Source organism: Seriola aureovittata, chromosome 18 (assembly GCF_021018895.1).
Source record: "Seriola aureovittata isolate HTS-2021-v1 ecotype China chromosome 18, ASM2101889v1, whole genome shotgun sequence".
Taxonomy (NCBI): domain Eukaryota; kingdom Metazoa; phylum Chordata; class Actinopteri; order Carangiformes; family Carangidae; genus Seriola; species Seriola aureovittata.
Genome location: NC_079381.1, coordinates 6,553,719 through 6,576,346, shown reverse-complemented (window position 1 = coordinate 6,576,346; position 22,628 = coordinate 6,553,719). Strand labels below are relative to the sequence as shown.

At 41.4% G+C, this 22,628-nt stretch overlaps 1 protein-coding gene across 12 annotated transcripts in view; it reads left to right on the top strand.

The window, feature by feature from the left end:
- The window catches only part of vav2 (vav 2 guanine nucleotide exchange factor), a 211,242-nt gene that overhangs the window by 164,630 nt on the left and 23,984 nt on the right, over nucleotides 1-22,628 (top strand). For 7 of the 12 annotated variants that reach the window (XM_056403326.1, XM_056403329.1, XM_056403323.1 and 4 more), the window contains exons 5-10: nucleotides 6,836-6,941; nucleotides 7,214-7,228; nucleotides 9,748-9,846; nucleotides 11,856-11,924; nucleotides 13,030-13,130; nucleotides 21,702-21,801. In XM_056403326.1, the coding sequence (XP_056259301.1) occupies nucleotides 6,836-6,941; nucleotides 7,214-7,228; nucleotides 9,748-9,846; nucleotides 11,856-11,924; nucleotides 13,030-13,130; nucleotides 21,702-21,801 (490 nt within the window). The remainder of the gene's footprint in view (nucleotides 1-6,835; nucleotides 6,942-7,213; nucleotides 7,229-9,747; nucleotides 9,847-11,855; nucleotides 11,925-13,029; nucleotides 13,131-21,701; nucleotides 21,802-22,628) is intronic. The other 5 variants (XM_056403330.1, XM_056403331.1, XM_056403327.1 and 2 more) reach the window with 1 other exon arrangement.

The following is a 22,628-nucleotide window of genomic DNA, read 5'->3' as shown; positions in this document are numbered from 1 at the left end:
AGCCAAACATGCAGCCCTGCAAGCTTGGAGCACAGGCCTTTACCTTGAAAACTGAACTCGGTGTTGCACTAAAAAGGAATACTAAAAAACATGTTGATTTAAAGATTTTATTAGCGAAAAAAAAAGATGAAAATGGTGAAAATGTCTTCATAGAAAGAAAACAACATACAGATACGGTAGGCTTTTTGTTATGTAGCCTATAGCATGCTGCCGGGGTTTGCAGACTGTGAAGTGGGAGAGTTGTAGTGGGGGAATGAAGAAAGAGATGTGAGGCTGTGAGATACTGAGGTGAGAGATACAGGTGCAGCGGCAAGCTGTATGCACGAGTTATGACTCTCGTACACGTATTTAGCTGTCATGAATAAACCTCCATAAATCTGCTTAAAAATCATGACTCATAGCTCCGGATCTTGATATGAATCCGTCGCATTTTGACTTTTGATTTGTATCTCAGTAATCCAGTGGTATCTGCCTGTACATCCAGATGTGCGTTGTCAAAAGCTAAATCCATCATAAAGAATTGTCACACACTGCTTATATCAATAATAGTTCAAGGATCCAGTGGCTATAGCTAGTGCATGGTATCCATAGCAACAAGAGTCACAGATAGCGTGTCAGCCTTAGTGTATTTTTTCTGTAGCTGATGGCATGTCTTTAATTTGCCTCCGTGCTCTTACATGTGAAATCTTCTCTGTCCACTATTGGGTTTCAGCCCCCTGTAACCATGGCAGCAGCTTCACCAGGAGCCTGAAGCTGGAGGAGTTGATCTGATTTTTTTGTTGTGTTTTTTTCTGAAATGGTCAGTGTGTCGTAACATGGTGCTCTTTGTGTAACCTGCAGGTGCAGAGGGCAGGGGCTTATTGAATTAATCATGGCGCTCTGCAGCACGGCTGCTCTTGACCTTTTACGAAGAACATGTATGCATTCCGTTTCGTCAATGAACAGACACATAATTGATTCATCAGCAGGTCCCGCACCTAATGCAGTTGGACACACTTAGCACATGGGCCACGTTAGCAATAACCCTGCTCTGAAAGACTTATTAATTACCCTGAAATATTGATGCACGCATGATTTACTATGAGTGCATGACTGAACTGCGAGAGTGAGGGAGAAGACAATGATGATCCCACCACAGTAATAAGAGTCATTTTTTATGCCTCCGTGCTGGCGACAGCTGCGGCCCGGGGGCATTACGTTTTCGGGTTACTTAAACTCTTAACACCTCAAGGAAATTTCTTCAAAATTCAGTACAAACATTCACTTGGACTCAAGGATAAACTGATTAGATTTTGGTGGTCAAAGATCGAGGTCACTGACACACAAAACACATTTAATTCAAGGATTCCCATGCTAATTAACTGGAGTGGCTGGCGGAGGCATACGGCCACGAGGCGGTAATTCTCGTTTATGGATGTTTTACTTTCTAAGAGCCTCCAAGAGGAAGCAAATGAGACAGTAATAGGACATATGGTCTCATAAAAACAACAGCATGTAAGGAATAAAAACAATAGTGTCACCTGAAATATTTAGTGTGAGCAAATAAAGCTGTGTGGAGTAAAACAGAATATCACAGCTAACAATAAAAATCGATAAAATGGCATCGTTAAGTTCAGTGGCGAGACGACAAAGGATACTAACGGCTACGGAAAGCGATCGATATAAAATGGATTTTGGGGGGAGATTTAAAAACAGATATCATGGCAGCGGACCGAATGTTAAATGGAAGGTTGTCGCTGGAGCCATGCAGCTGAGGATCGATCAGTATGTCCGTTTCCCTAAGATGCGCTACATGCACGCAGTGTGTGAGGGAAAGTTTGTGTTTGACACCTATCATTTTAGAGGTCACTTACCTTTCTGGATGATCTCCATATTTACAACATCATGTCAGAGGAATTCATGTCCTGTGAGGTGGATTGAGGCTTTAGGCTGTCAGTATGAGCTCACCTGGAAACCGCTTCTCTAAATGAGCGGTATGGAGATTCTGGGATGGGGTGCATGGCATATATTTACAGAGCGAGCACCTGTTTGCAGTTTGCTAGACCCCTATCTGTTTGCAGGAGTGTCTGAGTCAGGTAGAGGGCCAGCCTGCACCTAATTGAGGTCTCCCGGGTTAATGTGGTAAACCTGGTTCCTACTTCCTCCCTCTGGCTTTGTGATTTCAAGTCTTCACGTTGCTTAACTCGGAGTCCGTCTGGAATGACTCCATCCCGGAGTTGACAAAGCATGAAATGGGAGTGGATCGGGCACAGTCGCCAAGGGACTTCTTTCCTCTGTGAAAGACACACACAGATTTACATTCTGAAGCAAACAGTGTCACAAGCCCTTTGTGTCACTCTTTTGCAGTTTGTTTTGCTCCATTAATCCCTTGGGGAAGCTGACATGAAAAATCAATAACTTCAAAATGGATGGAGCTCAGTCTAGGTTATTATTCACTGCAAGGTATGAAGTCACATACTTTTTTAATGAAACTTTTAATTAACCACACGAACACTATCTAGAGATGATGTAGTGATATTTGCACATTCCGGAGGCCTTAGACATGTACTCTTATTGTTTGGCTTTTAGGGGTTCTGTTTTAATTCATCCTCTTTACAAATTCAGTGTGGTAGAATTATCATACTGTGCTGGAGCTCCCACACACAGTACATCAACTTCCTATATAAAAGAAACATAATATTATTCTAATAGAAACCTGTAAGGCAGCCAAGCCTTTGGGGACATATGCTCAGTAGCTCTGGTGAGTCATCCTCCGCCCCTGTTCTCCACTGATGTAACTCGATGTCATTGAGGGCTGCGAGCAGAGGCTAGCGGGGACGATTGCGTGCAAAACACACTGGACACCCTTTGGCCTGTCACTGTGTAATCAGACAGAAAATTAGACCTAATTCACGAGACCTCAGGACTCTGCTCCCACTCGTTATCTCACTGATGCATTGTGATACACGCACATGCGCACACCTACACATGCAAGCGCACGGGCATGAATTAGTTTGAATGAGTTATTAATGACCGCTAAAGCCAAATAGACAAAGCGGTATATACACAGAAAAGTGTCACCACTCTAGAAGGACAGATGTCCCCTTACAACCCACATACAAACACACACACACACACGCACACCTGACAGCTTGAAATGTTAAGCATCAATACTTAATAATTAACGTTAACATTTATAACCTTGAACCCAAAAAGAAAAAAGGATGAACTTTTGTCCTCGGGGAGTTGTCTGTTTCCTGTGAATCACTTGTGCATGTGAATGGTGGACTTTACCACTAACAATCAATGACAGAGTGGCCATCGGGAGAGCCGAGACTTTTCCCAATGGGCTGCCGCACAAATTGGGCCGGTGGCTCAATGTGGGGGAAAAACAAAAAAACATAAGAGAGACAGAGAGCGAGCGAGAGGGAGCGAGATAGATGCGGCTGCTTTAAACACAGAGGCTGTTGCTGCCTCGTTTTACATGAAGTTAAAAAAAAAAAAAAGAAACATAAAAGTCTGATTGAAAAGCTCGCTCCCCTTTCACAAGAAAGTTACAATATTCTTTCAGTTCATCAAGGTCATGATTAACAATGATGAAATGAAGCGCAATAAAATAAGGCCAAACATAATACAATAAACCTGCCGAGTTCTTACCATCACTGTGACTAACCTGAGCCATAAAACCGAGGGCTAACCCTAAAACAGCCATTTGAAAAAGTGAAGAGGAGCGAAAATAGGAATGTGTTCTTTGTCCAAACTGTCCTCAATGTCGAGGTCTAAAGCTCACATCGGTCCCCACAAAAAACTAGCGCAGACACACACACACAAACACACACATCTCAAGCATATAAAGCCATTGAGTTTTTTTTTCGAAAACAAGCATGTCATCTTTCATCAGCAGCATCTATTTTTTTTTTTGATTCTGTGAAACCCAGAACAAGAGGCAGTTGTTCAGGTTTCTAAATATGTTATTATGGGCTTCGTTATAGTAATATCACCGGAGGATCAATGCATATTGACAGTGAAAACAGTCAATCACTTCAGAAGCTGATTAATAACATCACCAGCTAGAAATCTGAAGGTAGGTTAACGGTAGATTAATGATTTAAAACAATCAGGAAACGTGAACACAGTCATTAGACTACTGATTTTTCTGGCTAATGAGTAATCAGTTGTGTCAATACAGGTTTTGGATCAGTAGAGTTACTTCAGCAACAGGAAACTCTCTCCCGAGTCTGTGAGGTATTCAGAAAAAAAATCAATGCAGATAATGCATTAGAAGAAAAGCCAGATGATTAGAAATGGGGAAGTAATCAACATCCTGCTGTTTTAATTGAAACTAAACATTTGAAAGAGGCATATTTGAGCCCTCAAACACATCAGTGCAAAGCAGTGATTAATCAGTAATGAAAGAGCATGACGTTATAAAAGCGGGAATAGTTTAAACTTCATGACTGGGCCAAAGGAATATTGGACAATGACAAAATAACCAACTGGGAAAGAGGAAGGGGCTTAAAAGTCATCACTAATCAATAAGATATTTCCCTCTGACAAACTGAAGATCAGTAGATATAGATGATGGAAAGCAAGATAAAATGATTCTGTTCAGTTTTTCTATTTTCTATTCGTTGTTCTTGCTTAATGTTTTTTTGTTCTTATGATATTTACTAGTTTAAAATAAAAAGCCCTTCAGCTGTTGCTCCATGCTCTCCCTGGAGATCCCGCCCCTGTCAGATCTCTCCACGGGTCACATTCATATCGCTGCACAAGCCCGCCCTCACATAATACTGTCTCTGAGGGATTAGAGGGGAGATGAAATACAACATCTGCGTTCCCAAAAACTTCTCCTCCGTGCAACACGTCAGTCTCTGCGGGAGCGTGCCGCAGCCTCCGAGTTCAGAGAGGAGGCTGATGGGACGGCGTCGGCTGGCCGCTGTCCTCCCACACAGCCTCCTCAGTATTCAGCATGAGCCACTTTTGCTTGATGAAGAAAGAGGAAGCACATAGCTGAGAGTGAACCAAGCCACCTCAATTAAAACTTCAAACAACCAACCCCCACCCCCACCCCAACCCCCCCACCCCAACCCCCCCACCCCACGCAAAAGCATGATGACAAAGCTGAAGATTTGATTTAGGGCACTTCTATCTTCTCTCAATGTTTTTTTTATCCCCCTTTCACACAGACAGTGAAAGGAGGAATATTTTAGACATGGTGGCAGATGTAGAAGGTCACACGTTGCCGTGTCACTGTGGAGAAAATTCAGCAATCTGTGCCCACAAATCTTCTTTTAGAATATTCATGAATGAACAAAGTGTATAAAACCCCGAGAAAATATCCCATTTCAGGGAACTTAAAGTGAAATCACATCTTCTGATCCGAACCTGCTTGGTTTGGTCCAAGGACAGATGTGTTATGGCTCCCATCGGGCAGGCAGGGGTGAAGTGTATCTTCCTCAAGAATATTCAAACCGGTAGGTTTACTCGCTGGGGGTCATAGGCAGATATATTTGGACGAGGCGCCGCTCATCGGAGAACAGAAATCCTTCTCTTTCATGCCATCCCTTCCTCTGGTGATGATCTGGCATCAAGTGACCTCCTCAAGGACATTTAAGCACGATGGACACGTGCCAAGCTTGAACTCTGGTCCTTTTCTCAGCAGGTGGAGCAAGTTGGCACCTTTCACAGTGTAATCTCTATTTATTTATTTATTTATGATGAATATTTATTTATTCATGTATCACATATAAATGAATAAATGGCATATTTATTCATTGATGTGTAAATATGATGTCATATTCATTGATTCATTTATGACAAGACATTTTTTTTCCCACCATGTGAATAATTCATGTCAGCCCAATTTTGATACACACTCTTACAGCCCGACTTTCACAATAAAATCAGAGCAAAAACAGGATACACATCGTGGACTGTGTTTCTACCCAAAATGATTGTCATGTGATCTTTTTGCCAGATCGCCAAACCTCTAGCGCAACATTGACGTTTTGCGGCAACAGGCCGAAGTGGGGAGCGGTCTCAGTGACCTTTTGACCGCCAACATCTAATCAATTCGTCCTAGAGTCCAAGTGAGCGCTTGTACCTTCACGAGAATGGGACATACGGAGGGTCAACCCAAAAAACATAACACCTCCGGGCCAGCATTAATAACAACACGGCTCGAGCTGTAGGCCTCAGCATAACTCACTTAATCGATGGCACCATTATACATTAGCTGTCTTCACCACAATAAAATTGGGGTGAATGAAATTTACTTTAAACAGACAAACAGTTGCCAACTTTGATCTGTGGTTCTCCATTATTTATCAGGGTGCTCTTACTGCCTTTATTTGTTTACACTATTTAATCATTTACTTCCTTATTTCCTGTGACTTAAAGCTCCCTGTTGATTAACTACATCGACACGGGCCCACTGCCAAAGCGTTTTCTTGCTGAGGCGTCTCCGCTTCCTCGAAAAAGTTTCCCCAAACAATAATTGCTTTTGCAGAACAGAGGGAAGTGCAGCGCGAGCTCCTGGAGCAGGAGCCTCTTTCCCAGAAGATGCTGTTCTCCACAGTAACCGCCTGAGCTCTGCTGGCTGCTGGCCTAATTAAAGGTCAGTCAGCTAGCTTGGTGCCAGAGCAACATAAAACTCATTAAAGGGAAATGCCACTCAATAACGCAACACAGCGGAGGTTTGTGAACGCCGGGTACTGTGTCCCCCCATCGCCTGCGACAGTATCACTCATCAGGAGAATGAGCTCGCACTGGTTTGACCGCAGAGTGCCTCTCTGCCGTCGGAGGAGTTTAAAAGGACGTCTAACATATGTGTGTTCTTGTGTGTGTTTTTCCCCAGTGAGCATGACTTGGGTGAGGATGACATCTATGACTGCGTGCCGTGTGAGGACGATGGGGATGACATCTATGAGGACATCATTAAGGTGGAAGTACGACAACCCATGGTGAGAACTCGGCCCTTGCATCGCTGTGAATGTTTAATCAGTTATCGATGATGTAAGTGTCTCAAGCGTTTGCCACATTGTGAATCATATTCCGGGGTAAAGGTCTGTGACGGACAATGTGCGGGAATTTTTTCTTTTGCATGATTTCATTTTCCTTCACACCTGTTTACCAGATGTCCATCAGACAACACAGTATTTCTGAATGTCTTTCATGACTGGTGGTAAATGTGACTTCTGACTTGCACTGCTTTGCCTCTCTCACGCTGCTGCAGATCAGATACATGCAGGTGAGTGCTGCTGTGTTTGTGACTCACCCCACCCTGTCAGCTAACTCCCCTCCACCGCTTCATTTAAAAGGAACTCATAGCATCCCGAGTGAATAACCTGCCAATTAGTTTAGTGACCCGTGCGTAGAGTTGGGGGCGGGGGCCCATCTGGTCCATCTGGTCCACCTGGTCCACAGGTCTGACTCAGGGCCCTTTGGAGACGTCTGTGACTTCATCTCGGTGACTACAACGTTAACCTGACGTCAGCGAGGACCAGCAGCTGCCACATCGACGAATAAACATTATCCTGCTGGCTTTCGGTGCCGGATCTGATTGGTTGATTAAATGCTGGCTTTTATTTTTTTGCAGTGTTATTGCCAGTTTCTGTATTATCAGTGCCTGGTTATCAACAGCAGAAATCTGTTCCAGATGACTGTTCAATCATATCACTACCACAGTGTAGAAAAAAGCCCCTGTGTGTGCGTGTGTGTTTTTTTTTACCATGGTCTTTATGGTGACTCACTTATAATATGCATTCCAGCATATTGTTCTTTGAGAGAATCAACATGCGGAGACATAAGGCCTCAAGAGAAACGCTCTGTCTAGATAAGTTTGTATCTTTTCCCCCATCCTCCCCCGCTCCATTACAATATGCAATCTGCTTAACAACCGTGGATTCATCTACATATACTGTACATACATACATGCACATGTAGATGATGCCGAGAGATCTTAATCTCACTGCCTGATTAAATAAAGATTAAATTAAAAAATATATATACGCCCGCCAGCCAACACATACATGCACATATTCTCACATGCTTCCCTCTATCCACAAAGTCATCACCACCTCACTGTCCTCGAGCCGTGTCAGCAGCTGCAGTCCGTCAGTCTAGGTGAACATTTCATTATCATTTCTGAAACCAGATAAAATGCTTTAATTAACAAGTGTACGGTCTAACCTTTTGGATTTATGTTTTCCTTCTGTTCCAGCAGATATTTCTCTCCACTAATTTCCCAACAGTATGAAAATCATTTTTGCAAAGCTGATCAGCCATGTGCTCAGAAGTCTCTGGAAACAACCCGGACACCTAGAAATTATCTTTCTACACAACTAAACTGCAACAGCAACTAAGTTTTGTAGGAAACACGATGGATTACGTTTTCTATTACATAATCAGGATGTTGATACTGAACATATCAGCAGAAAGTTCACAACTTTTGTTGATTCCACGAAAATGTTGTTTTGTTGTACAATATCCACTTGAAGTGGCTACAATCTTTGATTAAACAGTGACTTCAGACAAAACATATTTACATTAACAAAAACCACAGACTTGTCATGTTCCGTCAAGTGGCGGTTGAGACTCAACATGAGTAACAAACAAACTAATCCTTTTGGAAACAAAACACCAACAGACCCTGCCCAAATATAACAAAACCAAATTACAATAACTAACCTCCCTAACTAACATAAACAGGAGAGAAGGTGGTGAATCAAAAATAGCAGTAAACCCCTACTAACTCTAGAATACAGTAAAGCCCTAAATATGGCAAGAGTTACACAGATGCAGAAAATGGTGTGGCAGTTTTGGGACAGGAGGCAGATGAGTTTCTCCCCTTGCAGCTCAGCTGCGCCATCTGACAGGAGCCAATCATCTGCGAGATCCAGTGTTGTCCACCAATCACCTCCTCGTCCTGGCACACACCTATTTGCGTACACACACACACTCATTCACACGTCATGCCAACTTTCAGGCTACAGGAAAAAAAAAAAAAACATGCACAACCAAAATAAAAACAATACGACTGTAGTTGTAACGCCTGACCTTCACCAAAGTGTTTTTGTTGCCTGAACCACAGAGCCCTGGATATGAGCCCTGGTCTCTGATGTGACTGTTTGCACTTTTTACCCTGCCATCCACCCCAACCACCTGCTAGTGGCTCCGTTGCTGTTAATAAATGTAGCATTCATTCAAAAAATATGTTCCCTCTGAACATGAACTGACCAGTTATTATGTTTCATATCTGCTGTTGCAGTATAGTTGTATATTAAAGTAATTTCTAGGAGACAGGGCTGCTGGGAAGCAGTACTGATAATAAGTGGACCTGAGTTGTCGAATCCATCACACTCACTTTTGTCAGCGTTACATTATGGTTGCATTGTAATGCAGATTAAGTGTAAACCTACTGGTAAAATTTGCACTGTGGAATCTCTAGTAATACAGTTTGATGGATTACGAAACTCAATTAATGTTACAGAGTCTGATAATACATTTCCATACTGTTTGAAATAAATAGAAACAAATGGGCGCCTGAAATATATTAACACTTCAAATCAGTAGTGTCACTTTGAATCTGCATTTTGCCACACAATTCTTACAGCTTTTAATATGAATGTTATTTACATGAAAAATCCTCCCTGATGATGCAAAAATGGCAAACATTAATGATTAAGACAGGACTATGGTACAAATTAGAGTTCATAAATTATCATAAAATCCAGTTGTCCTGATTCATTTCATGTCTCATCACTGTAGAAAATGGGAATGACAGAAGATGACAAGAGAAACTGCTGCTTAGTGGAGATCCAGGAGACTGAAGCAAAGTACTACAAGACTTTAGAGGACATTGAGAAGGTGAGTGTGCGAGTGTATTGATACGTGTGCGTTCTTATCCAGGTACGAACGATGCTGTGTCACGGTTTCCCTTTTGTCACTTCTTCTTCCTTGGAGTCTCGGGCCTGTGGTCGGGTCACAGCATGGAAATGTTAGCTATTGGCAGATTGATTTGGGAGCACAAATGTCACAGGAGGTGATCGATACAGTTATTATTGGCTCAGCCTCCACAAGAGACACTGATCCCTGAGGCTTTAAGTATACATGAGCGCACACACACACACGCTTTGCTGTCAGCCAGTGTTTTGGAAGGTGTCCAAAAAGAAAAAACAGCTAATACAATACTTCCTAAATAATACATATTTTACATCTCCCGAAATTGTGAGATGAGAATTTTAGATTATTTTCTAAAAGTCATAAACATCCCTCCCTCTCACTGGTACATTGTTGTTCATTTCTCTTTTTGTTTCTCCATCTTATTTAGCAGAGGTTGAGATATTCTGATGGTTATCCATAATAGAACAAGAGTCTCAGCATGTTTTCCAATAAAGAGCTTTGACAGGTTGCTCCTGGAGTCTGCTGGTGGAGACCCTGGACATATTTTACTCTGACATTCTGATTGTGTACAGGGGTGTTTGCAGAATGCCGAGCATCAAGCCTCCTCTGACATTTTCCCCTTTATTCACATTGCTCCTTCCTGAACACAATATTTTTTAAGAGGGTAGTGAACGCACACATTCATTACGCCACTCTTGTTCTCTACACGACACTGTTCTCTCTCGTCTTTGCACTGCTTGCTTTGTCTTTGCACTATTTTTGTCTTGTCTTTGCACCGTTTTTGCCTCGTTTTTGCATTTTTTTTTTATCCTACCTTTGCATCGTTTTGCCTTGTCTTTGCACTGTTTGTTTCATTTTTGCACTGTGTTGTTTTGTCCTTGCACTGTTTTTGTCAGTTTTATCTTAGGCACTTTATGTTCATATGTTGTCTGCCTTGTTGGTACCATTGGCCCTAAAGAACATATTTTCATGTCTACTGTGTGCTTGTACACGGATTGGTTGACAATGAAATTCTCTTGAGGGAAGAGAGTCGTTCATCTCACTGCTGCGTTTGCTCCTATGAGATGTTCACACCTACTGTATGACAGCAGAAGCACCTGCGTACCCAACCATGTCTGTTTTGGAGGATATCGGGGGGCTTCACTGAATTCACTTACTTGATAATTGCTCAGAAAATGTGATTACAACATCTCTACCCTCAACTTTGCTGCCCACAAATGCCGACAAAGTCGAGGAGCTTCCCAGTAAAACATCCGATCCTGTGTTTAAAGCATCATAAACTCACAGACGCACACCGGCTCTGTGTGGTAATGAACCATTGTTAAGATCAGTGTTGCCGACACATCACTTTCCATGTTGACAGATTTCATTCGCGATTTGATGGAGAGCCACAAATCATCCGCTCCACTAATTTCATTAAACTAAATGTGTACCGTGCGTTTCCCACATCGGACCAACACGAGACTAAATTGGAATAAATAACCTTCTTGTGATCAGAGGACTCGTTAAGCTTAATTGAGTTGGGGTTAATAAAGCCTGTCATCTCTTCATTGCTTCTTAGTTGATCTATTTGCTATTATTATGATGATGGAATGTGACAACCATAAAACAATGTTAGAGAAATAACAGGCAGGTTCTTTCTTCTGCACGCATCCAGAACAGCTGTACAGTGTGTATTTATGGCTCACTCAGTGTTATAGCCTGAAATTAAATAACCCCACACACCATGTGAACAGCACTGTAGTGCCTCCATCTTTTATAGTTTAGCCTGGAATTGATGTTCTTTGTTTCTGCTGCTAACTTTCAGTTTCATGTCCTCAGATCTGCTAAAAGCTTTATCATCAATTTATTGGTACATTTGTGAGAAGAAAAACTGAAAGTCTGAGTTTGTATTTAAGACTTTGAAAGAAATCTGTCCATCTGCTCTTAAGAAAAACACATTTTCACTGGCTTGTCTCTTGTTTTTCTTCAAGAATTACATGATCCCGTTGAAGCAAGTCTTAAGTCCACAGGATATGGAGGCTATCTTTGTCAACCTGGAGGTGAGCACCCACTCAAGCAAGGAAAAAGATTTCTGTACAGCACGCCTGGATTTGTCGCACACCAACTGATTAATTCAATATGTGTATGGATGGCTGAATGAATGACAGGATGTGTTGTGTATATATGTATAACCATGGGTGTTAACGGGGCTGTATGCAAGTTCACGGTTCAGTACGCGATTTTGGTGCCATGGTTCAGTGTTTTCAGCAGAGTGAGGGAAAAACTTTTCTTTTTTATACTTTTTGAAAAAAGCATAACACTAGCAATATTCTATATTTTTCTTATCGTCTAAAAGACTAAAACCAACAATGAATTGATCCCACCTACAAGTATTTTATTTCTATATGCCATAGAGCTCCATTATTGTCCAAAAACTATTTTAAATAGCTGCACTGTTGCACTGGTTCCTTCATTACTAAGAACACAGCTACTGGAATTTATTTCGAGTCAGTCCCTCGTACAATATCCTGCTGCTTTAAGTACTGGCTAGAGACTACACAGGTGTGTTAATCCGCAGCTGAAAATAGTCCTCAATAGACGCACTTTTATTTCTATTTGAGTAATGTTTGCTAAGAACTACAGTGTCCAGCTGTTTATTTTTATATATATATATATATATATATATATATATATATTGCTTATACATTAGTGACCATTTTTAAAGATTTATGCCTTGAGTAGAAATGGGGAATGAATGGCTGACAGTTGAGGCAGGGGATGTCAGAAAGGTATTGGGAGACGGAATAACACATTGTTGGTTTCAGTCTTTTCATGAGAACTGTTGACAATAAGAAAGCTGTAGAATAATGCCTGCATGTTCCATTAGATAGCAGGCTATAGTGGACAACAATTGATACTCCGGAGACTTCACAATGTGAATGTTTTATTTAGATAATGCCAAGACATAGACTGGAATTCACTACATTATATCACATAGCATAAAAAACTGAATACATGTGGTGTTGCACGACTAATGTGCTTTACATCCTAGGAAATAACTACTTACACTATGTATACATCTGTTTATGTATGTAACTCTCTGTAAAGGAGAGAATAAGAATGATGCTTATAATGATTGTCATATTTATTGTGATTTTTGCTCAGGATGTAATCAAGGTCCACTTCGCCCTCCTGCGAGCCATCGACCTGAACATGGTCAGCGGAGGAAGTGGCCTGGGGAAGATCTTCCTCGACTTTAAGGAAAGGTTAGTAACCTTGAGTTCAAATGGAAATGGGGAAAGAGAATTTTTTATTCAGGAGGCTGCATCAAGCTGAGTATCCACAGAGACGGAGGTCTTGATGGGATTATTGTTCAAAGAATAAGTCAATTAAAACAAAACGCGTTAGAGGGAAAAGCTGAGAGAGCATGTAACCAATTGTTCCCCATTCAACCAAAACAGTCAGAGTGAGTCCTTTCAAGATCGCATCAGCTGGTCACGGTCACGTTCCTGTACTGTTGTCTTTCCTCTTACTCTACCGTCGTTTTATCTGGTATGCAGGGATGATTGTCTGCAAACCTAACCAAGCTTCAACTTTTCAACTTGTGAAATGCATTCCTCTAGCGCCACCTCAACCATCCTCTTTTTATCAAGTACGTTCTGTCTGCGATTTCAATTTTAAATTTGAATCCCTGAAAATACGTGAAATAAGTATGTTAATATTCTGCAATTCTAGTGCAGCTATTTGCCTTATCCAGTCTGTTTCAAAAATTGACAAGTGCATTTCTACTGGAAACGAGCTGAAATGAATATTGAAGCCTTTTAGGACGGAAATCACTTTATGATCAAGATATTTCTGCAGTATTTGGATTAGAAAACACATCAAACGGGGAAAGCTGAGGCTTTTTGGCGAGCAGAGTTTCGTCTCAGACGGGGTCTCCATCGTGCCCAGCTGCTGAGCAATGTGTGGATAATTTGCATCCCTGAGGGGAGCAGTGATTTGCCTCCCTGCTGTGCGTGAGTGTGCTGCTTCATAGGTAATGGTAATGATGGTGATGATAGGTTCTGGCCCCAGTCATGATTCCATTCACAGCTATGGATATGCAGCTCTCCTCGAATGATACGGCCACTGTCTGCGAGAGTGAGTCACACACTTCACTTTGTGTGGGTGGGTGTGTGTGTGTGTGTGTACTTATTCTTGCATACATAAGTACACATTATATTTTAACCTGATTGCATACTTTTCTCCCTCGTCATCCTCCTTCCAGCCTGAAACAGGCAGTCACAGTATTTCTGTGGGTGGCGTCAGTCTGCATAGGTAATAGGCTCATCGCAGGCCTCTTCCTTAAGCCTAGAGGGCCACGTAACGCAAAGTCGGTGTGACACAAGAGACTCCCTTCCTATTAATAGAGAGAGGCAGGCACATACTCTGTCCCTCTATCTCACACACGCACGCACACGCTCCTACTGTATCTCCTTCCTCGTTTAGCTCGTCTGACTCTCTCATCTGATTGAGCAGTGGTTTGAAGTCCTCTTTTTGCACGCAATCCCAGAGAGTCAAAGGTCCCTGTAAAGGACTGGGAGGTTGTTACAGTGAAAGCTCAGGAGATGTGGCTGGAGATGCAGAAACGGGGGGGGGGATACAAGAAGAGAGTTCAGTAGAAGCATCATTTATATTATTTATTAAGTAGATATAGCTACTGTTTTAGGCTAATGAGAGTGCTTTTAGTCCTGTTTTTGAGTGTTCTCTGTAAAAACTGAGACAAATTGGTCAAAAATAATTTTTCTTGATGTTAGCATAAGATTTTTTTTAGGTGGCTGTCATTTGGCCTTTGTTTAACATTTTTTTCTACTTTTTAGCTGGACTGCAACAGCAGGGCCAGCCCTATAATCTGGAATGTCTCTGACTGACTGACTGACTGAGTGTTGATATTTCCACCACGTCTTAAAAATGAATGTGTTTGGTGATTTTGTCAGATGATGTCACAGTTATAAAATCATGGTTTTTGACCCCAAGGTGTTGGATGGGGTTGAGGTCAGGGCTCTGCGCAGACTGAAGTCTAGTTCTTTCACGCCAAACTGGGAAGCCATTTCTTCATGGACCTGGGTTTGTGCACAGTGACACTGTTATGTTGTATTTTGAAATAGTTTTTTTTTATTGTTTGCTGTAAGACTCAGTTGTAGCCAAAAGTAATGGATCTGAGTTAAAATAGATTGCAGTTGTAATTGAGGACCACTGAAGTCAATCAAACCATAAGCATCCATCAAAATAAATAAATAAATGAATAACAATACTTAAAATACAAACCAAAGAAACCAAACCAATCCAAAATTGTGATGTACCTGCGCGATAGTCAAATCCCTTTATAAAAAGGGGGCATGAGAAAAAGAAGACAAACTCTCCCAAGCTTGAATCACTGTGTGCTGTGGCATTAAGATTTCTATTTTACGTGGAGCTAAACTGCCCCTCCCAAACCGTAAAAAAAAAAAGCCGCAGACCAAAAGTACACCTCCACTCTACCTGACTGTTTTGTGATGGATTTTAACCTTCTGTCTTTGACAGAAATATCTAACATTTACCGTCTATTCATAAACAAATTTGCTAATGATATACCACCTATTGTTCATATTTACCCTCTGCGACATTTTCCAAAATGCGACGCAGGGTTATTTTGAGAAACCGATTCATTAGATTTGCAGATTCTGTGCGTCACAGCCTTTGATTCCCTGCATGTGATTGACATGTATACCTGCCTCATTATGAGTCCCTGTGGTGACCAGGGAGGATTTGGACTCGCGCACAGCACCGCTCTCATCGCGCATCTTGGCAATTTTCCTGAGGACCTGGCTAGGCATAAATAATTTGGTTCTCTATGCTTGTAAGTCTCTGTGACCTTTACAACAATGTGCTTGTATCTTTTTTTTTCCCAGATCAGTGAAAAAGAGGAAAAGCTTCTTTTTTCTTTTTTTTTCAATTTGTCATTGAACTGAATGCCATTCTGAAAATGTCACCAATTTATCTCGACTACTTCTCAGTTCTTAGACAGCCAGGACCAGGCTGAATGGAAAAGCTCACTCAGAGAACGCCCTATAAACTAAATGGCATCTAAGTACCCTCTTGTTGATATCCTCATTTGCGACATTCCCGAACTCATTTCCGGAGTAATCTGGCTCCCGGATCTCCTCGCAGTGCCCAATCATGGCCTCACTCTGAGCCTCCTTATTGGAGGTCCTCGCTCCATGTTCTCGTCCATATTCTGCGTGCTACGTATGCCGAGTGGAGGTGAGGGGGTCCCAATGCCATGTGTCAGAGAATATTAGCTAGTTCCACAGCCTGTCACTTCTGGTTTGCTGGGAGATTTCCTCAGTCGCCTGACTCCACTCACGGGGCTCGGCGAGGGTGTGGGGGGTGGGGGGGCGGGGGTGAAGGCCCAAGGCGCCGTTACTCAAAATTGCATTTTCTGTGAAATAACATGCACGACGGCGTCCTCATTATGAAAGAGGCCAGCACAGCAGGGCGATATCAGTGCCACTGAAAGGAATATTAACAGCAGGTTTTTACTGCACCAGTGAACTCTCCAACCCAAAGGAAAACTCTCACACAGCTCTGCAGTTCAGAGGTTGCTGCATTGCTTCTCCCTCTGTTTATTCTCTCACCTGTTTGCAAAGCATCTTTTCCAATTTTTAACTGCTTTTCTAATGGTACAAGAGAGCATTTGTTAGTTGGTCCTACAAGGAGAAAAAAAAAAAAAGTGAAGTTCCTCTCTAGACATGTTTTAAACTATGTAAATATACACTGCTATGATTAATATTTTGTTTAACGTGTTGTTTACCTGCTGCTTGCACTAGGGTTGACAGGTGAAAGAGCAGTGCTTATCAAGATGGTTAGCAGAGGAAACATTGGAGACTCAGCCAAATGTTTGAGCCTCAGTCAGACACAGATTCAGATGAGGAGTCTGTTGTGACCAAAATCCGCAACTAGCAGACGTATCAGAATGGTTAGCGTAGTTAGCAACTTAACTTTTGTGTGTTAGCTCGCAGCAACTCTCGCACTCTGTACTGACAAGGTTTCGGGTGTATTTTGCCCCTGTCCTTTTCAAGTTGACAGGATTGGTTCATTAGTTGCCCCCCCCCCTATGATGTATGAGCCCCTGACTGTCTGAATCATTTGTTTGAGACTGTCTTTGGTTCACTGCAGCTCCAAGGTGGAAATACGCAGTGACGGCGTTGATTGCTTATATACAACTTGATTTTCATTGGAGGCGGTCTTTAACAGTTTAAACTTAATTGGCCCCATTGTGCCGGTTCAGGGCCTGGGATGACTTTGTCTGTCTTGTCTCCCTGAACATATGATCCTCTTTCTGCACCTTCTATCCTTTGTTAAGAAATCACACCTCATTCATCTTTCTATTCTTATCAGTGAGAGAAAAATCCATGTTTACTCAAAGGCATAAAAAAGGTGCAAAAACAAGGAATTTTCATCATTAATGCTGTGCTGTAAAAAATAAATAAAATAGAACTTTCGTATTTCTCTTCAGTAGTTTTTCTGAATAACTATTCTGCATCAGATTTTTGGAGTGATACTGTGATTATTTTTATATCATTTTGAAACTCTCAAGGTTACTTTAGTTATTGTAGAAAAGGCTGAGAAGGAGCTTTAATACTACCCTAATATTTGCTGTTTAATTAAGATACAGATTCAGAGTTCAGAGTTATGTTTTTTTCCTCTCCCCCTTTATATACCACACAGTATATCTGACTACAAATATTCAAGCACAGATACAAAACAGGAAATGATGAGTTGTTACCTCCTGCTGCGACGTGTCCAGACGAGGTGTCAAATAAAGAGTGTACCTGTCACCGTGTCACGGACTAATTAGGGCTGACTGGGCCAAGAGTGGATGCATGCTGCCGTGTGTTTGTGGGTCATTAGGCCTTTTGTTCCACAGGCCGTGTAAGGGAAGAGGACAAATCCTCTGAGTGGCCTCCCGAGCCTCAGATGAAAGAACGTTATTAAATGTATAAAAATATAACAAATTACCTCGCAATATAGCGTCGAAAGATCCAGTTGTTGATTAACTGTAGTTGTGTGTGAGTGATCATGGGTGGGATGTTTTGATGCCAGAATTGCATGCTGTCATTATTGTTTTTTGTTGTTTTTTTTTCCATGAATCATCTTTAACTTTAAAAAGAACTACAGTAACATCCATACATATTGTGTTTTACTCCTCACATTTCAAAGATGCAAAAAAACATGCAACTCTGATAAGAAAATAACAGGGATACAGTGGTACTGTATAAACCTCTTTGCATGTAACACAACATGCACAGAATTCCCTGAAAAAAATAAACAAGGATTAACATGTTAACAGTTAACAGTTACACATCTTTCACATGGCAGCATTAGCCTTTATTTGTGTTTGTCTAACTCCAGTATTCACTCTCCTTCCAGTTCTGGTTTGGTCTCCACCGGCTCTGGACAGGCTGGCCAGACGTTCAGCTTTCTCCAGCTAGTTGCTAACTTTGTACGCCCGCCGCTCGGTGCTAAACAGGAAGCATACAGCGAGTTTGTCAGAGCTTGTTTGCTGAAAGCAGCTGGAGGAAATGTGGTCGTGAAAGCAGAGATTGAACCATATATAAAAACCAAAGCTCTGAGCTACAAGAGACTAAAACGCCTCCCCGTCACAGCGCCAGTGGTGCAGGCTGACTTGATTGGACATGGGGTTTGTTTACTACAAGTGGAAAACTTCAGAAATTCAGCCTTCAGGCAGCGGAGAACGAGCCACTTGCTCCAGGCGCCCAGTGGTACACATGAAAAAGACACATATTCACAAGCGCACACACACAATTAAAGGATGGCCATCTTTACAGCCCAGCCAGATAAGCATACAAATCGCTCTTTTGATGATTTCCATTCACTTAGCTCTTGCCGTTGCTGTGAGAAAAAACATCATTTTAGGTCCCTCTGAGCTAATTTTCCTTATTAAGATCACGCACTGATGAATATAAATGAAACTCCATAAGATCTAGCCTTCATACGTTGTACAACAAGGTGTCCTCAGGAGTAGCTCCTTTACCTTCCTCTTGTTCATCTTTTCTTTTCTTAAACTGCCCTTTGCATTCCAGTCATGGAAAAGCTTCTTTAAAGAAGGCCTTCATGTCACATTACATCCCGATAACTTGCTATATGATGGGTGTCTCTGGCACGTGTCCCTGGATCCTCGCTGCACTGCACAGTCTGCCTGCTTTCTTCTAATTGATCAAGGTTCCCATTAATCTCAATCACTTTGTCGTCCTGGAGGAGCGGGAGCTAAGGGGAGCTGTCTCTCTGAGTGCGGATCAAGTCTTAATCAGCGGCTCTTTTTTTTTTTTTTTTTTATGCCCAGAGTCAGTTTAACCAGGGTAGGAGCCTCACTGCAGGGGGGCTTTAGTCAAAACTCTGGCTGGGCTCCTGTGATCATCTCTGGTCGATCTCTGATGAATGTGTGATAGAAATGCTGCTTTTAAGGAGAAGATTTTGCCTCAGTGTTCAGAGTTCCACCTCTGGCGAAACATCACACTGAATCACATATTTACAGCCTCAACAGTTTAGACATATTTCGAGAGCAGAATTATTCATTTGAGGAGATGCTTTTGTGTTAATAATTGAGATGTATAAGTTTGTACTTAAGTGTTTTGGGAGCAGCAGAGTCAAGCTGGGGAGTCATTTCAAAATCTACTTACAGCAATATTAAAGTAAGGCTTATTACACATGGTATCCCATAACTTTTAGAGTTGTGTTAGTATATGTATATATGTATACTTTAATGGAGAAACCATGTACAATTCTCCTTTTTCAGTTATTATTTAGTTATTTGGTTATTATCAAAGCCCTGTTGTCACTAGAGCTCCAGAGAGAAGCCTGAGAGAGGAGATGTAAAACTACATCGAGACGGTTTTTGGTTCTTAAAAACCACAAATATATCTTCTTATGGATCAACACTTCAAATAAAACACAGGAAAAGTTTTCTCAGAGCCGTGCTTCTCACAAGAGGACTACAGTGGACTATAGGTCAGGAAAAACAACAGTTTTTGGATGCATGAAGCCATAGAGTGTTTGAACAAAATAATTGGATATGTATATAAAACTTTGTCTGAACAGATATGATATAATATGATGTTCGCTGATTTGCTGCTGCTCTGTGGACAGCTTGTGAATATTATCACGTTGACCATATCTGAAAAGGTAGCTTCATTATGTGACCTGCTCCAGCGTGTTATTACACACATATAGCAAATGAAAATTAAGTATATAACATTGGCGTCTATGTGTGTATACAAGTAGTGGAAAGAGGAGGAATCCATGTGATCTTGTAGTGTTTCCTGTAGTTGCACCACTGCTCCGTCACACAACCTTTCCCAGTGCTGCAGATGTATCAGGTCCTCAGGGTGCCAGCCCTCTGCACCGCATTGCCCCGTTCAAGATTCAGATTAAGAGACTGGAGTGCCAACTCCACCGGGGGGGGGGGGTGTTAGCACTATACCCTCCGTGCCAATGCCCTACTTTGAGTCAGTGAGTGAGAGGAATGTGTGCCACGTGCAGTGGCATCCTCCAGGCAGGATGACTTTGAACTCCCTCCCAGCTGAACCCACAGATCTGTGTCAGGGTCCCATTGTAATATCTAATGAACACATCTCTTATATCCTCACTGCTTGAAATTAAGAGGTTTTTTTTTTTTTTCTTTTTTTTTTTTCACAACATGCTGATAAGAGGAACTCTGCAAAGCAACCGATATAAAGCAGCAGCTTTCATTAGTGCTCTGTGATTACAGCTTATTGGCAAAAGGATGCCACCCCTCCAAATATTGCCCAGGGATCCCAATACAGCATTACTTATTCATGGTATTCACATATATCCCTAATCATAATACATTTATTTACATATTCATTTAGCTGCCCCCCTATAGTGCCAAATGACTCTCAGGCTGACCTTTCAAATTGTGTTATTAATCTTAATATGAATATGCGGGGAACGCCTAAAGGCTCGATGACACTAACCAGTTCGGAGCTAATTGTGGAGCGATCTCTTTTGTCTCTATATTTCTTTTACAAAAGATTGGTATTCCTCATTAACCCTCATTTTTAGATTAACCATATCCTAAGCCTTGAACAGTCCACGTGCTCCCACACTCACAGAGGACAAAATCTAAATCACTATCCCAGCCATACATTTCTCTTGACAGACATTAATGTTTTATGGTTCAGAGCTAGAGCTTTTGTGAGATGTGCTCAGCTGCAGTGGGACTTTTGGGAGCAGTGTTAATTTTGGCAGCTGGTTTTGATTTAGTTTCAGATAATGTGTAAGAGTTGTAGTCAGATTGAAGTCATTTGATTTTTTGTTAGTTTTAGTCGACAAAAGCTAAAGACATTTTAGTCTGGATTTCGTCAGTGCCATGTTCGTCCCATTTTCATCATATGTTTTTTTAATTTTTTTCTTTATTGGATTTTGAGGCCAAAGCTGCCACCATCTTTGTGTACAGTTACCATGGTTACAGGTGTCACCCTCTCCAGTAGTACAGACTGACTCACTCAGTAAATCTTAGTTAGCTAGTGAGTTGTGCGGGTTGTGGCTCCAGTCTTTATTTAAAGTACAGGGATAATGGTAGTGTGAGCAGCCTGGCATGTAGTTTGTCTCTTTGGGGAACAATGTGAAGAGGCTTGACAGAAGGAGCCACATGGTCAAACATTCACAGCTATTTTATCGTCAAAATGTGTTAATTTCTCTCTACATTAAAATAAGAGAGATGAGTTGTTATTGTGTATTTAGACTGACAGTTGTTAAATTTTGTCTTTCACCAGGTTGTTGATCTACGGTCAGTACTGCAGTCACATGGAAAACGCCCAGAAGACACTGGATGAGCTAATAGCAACACGTGAAGACGTCAAGATTAAAGTAGAGGTAATGTCCTTCACCTCTCGACCCGAGCAGCTGACAACCACAGATTTTAATGCGGTTCTTTAAACATGTTAATCTGTAGACTGTAAACGCAAACCAAACAAGGAAGGGTGAGCAGGTAGGGTTCAGCACATCTGGTTGAGACGGAGGGTCACCCGACAAAAACATCTGAAGCCACGACACAAGAAAGTGCACAACATTTTCTACAGCCCTCAACAGAGTACTGTCTCTACTGTATGTGTGTAATAACACGCTGGAGCAGGTCACATAATGAAGCTACCTTTCCATATATGCTCAACGTAATAATAATATCCACAAGCTGTCGACAAAGCAGCAACAAAGCGGTGAAAATCATATTATATCATATCTGTTCAGATATAGTTTTGTGGTTCACTAATTAGAGCCGAAACGATGAGTCAGTGACTCACTTGACAGGAAATTAGTATTTTGATAGTGAATAAATCCTTTCATTTGTTTTTCCAACACCAAACATTTGTTAGTTGAAGCTTCTCAAGCTTTTCTTGCAAATATGATGGTAAATGTAATGTTTTTTTTTTTTTACCTGAATAAACCAAGCACTTTGAAGATTTAATGTAAATGATTAATCAATAAAATAAACAATAGATTTATCGATAGTGAAAAGCACTAACAGCCCTTGTGTAGATCTATAGTCTTATCTTGCTTGGACAATGCAGTAAATATCTATGGAGTTTAAAAACAAAAGAAACAAGACAAGATTCTGTTTTAAATGATGCGACGCTGTTCCAGACCGATTATGCAAATAAACCAATCAAATACTACAGAATTCAACTAATCTCAGACTAACGAGT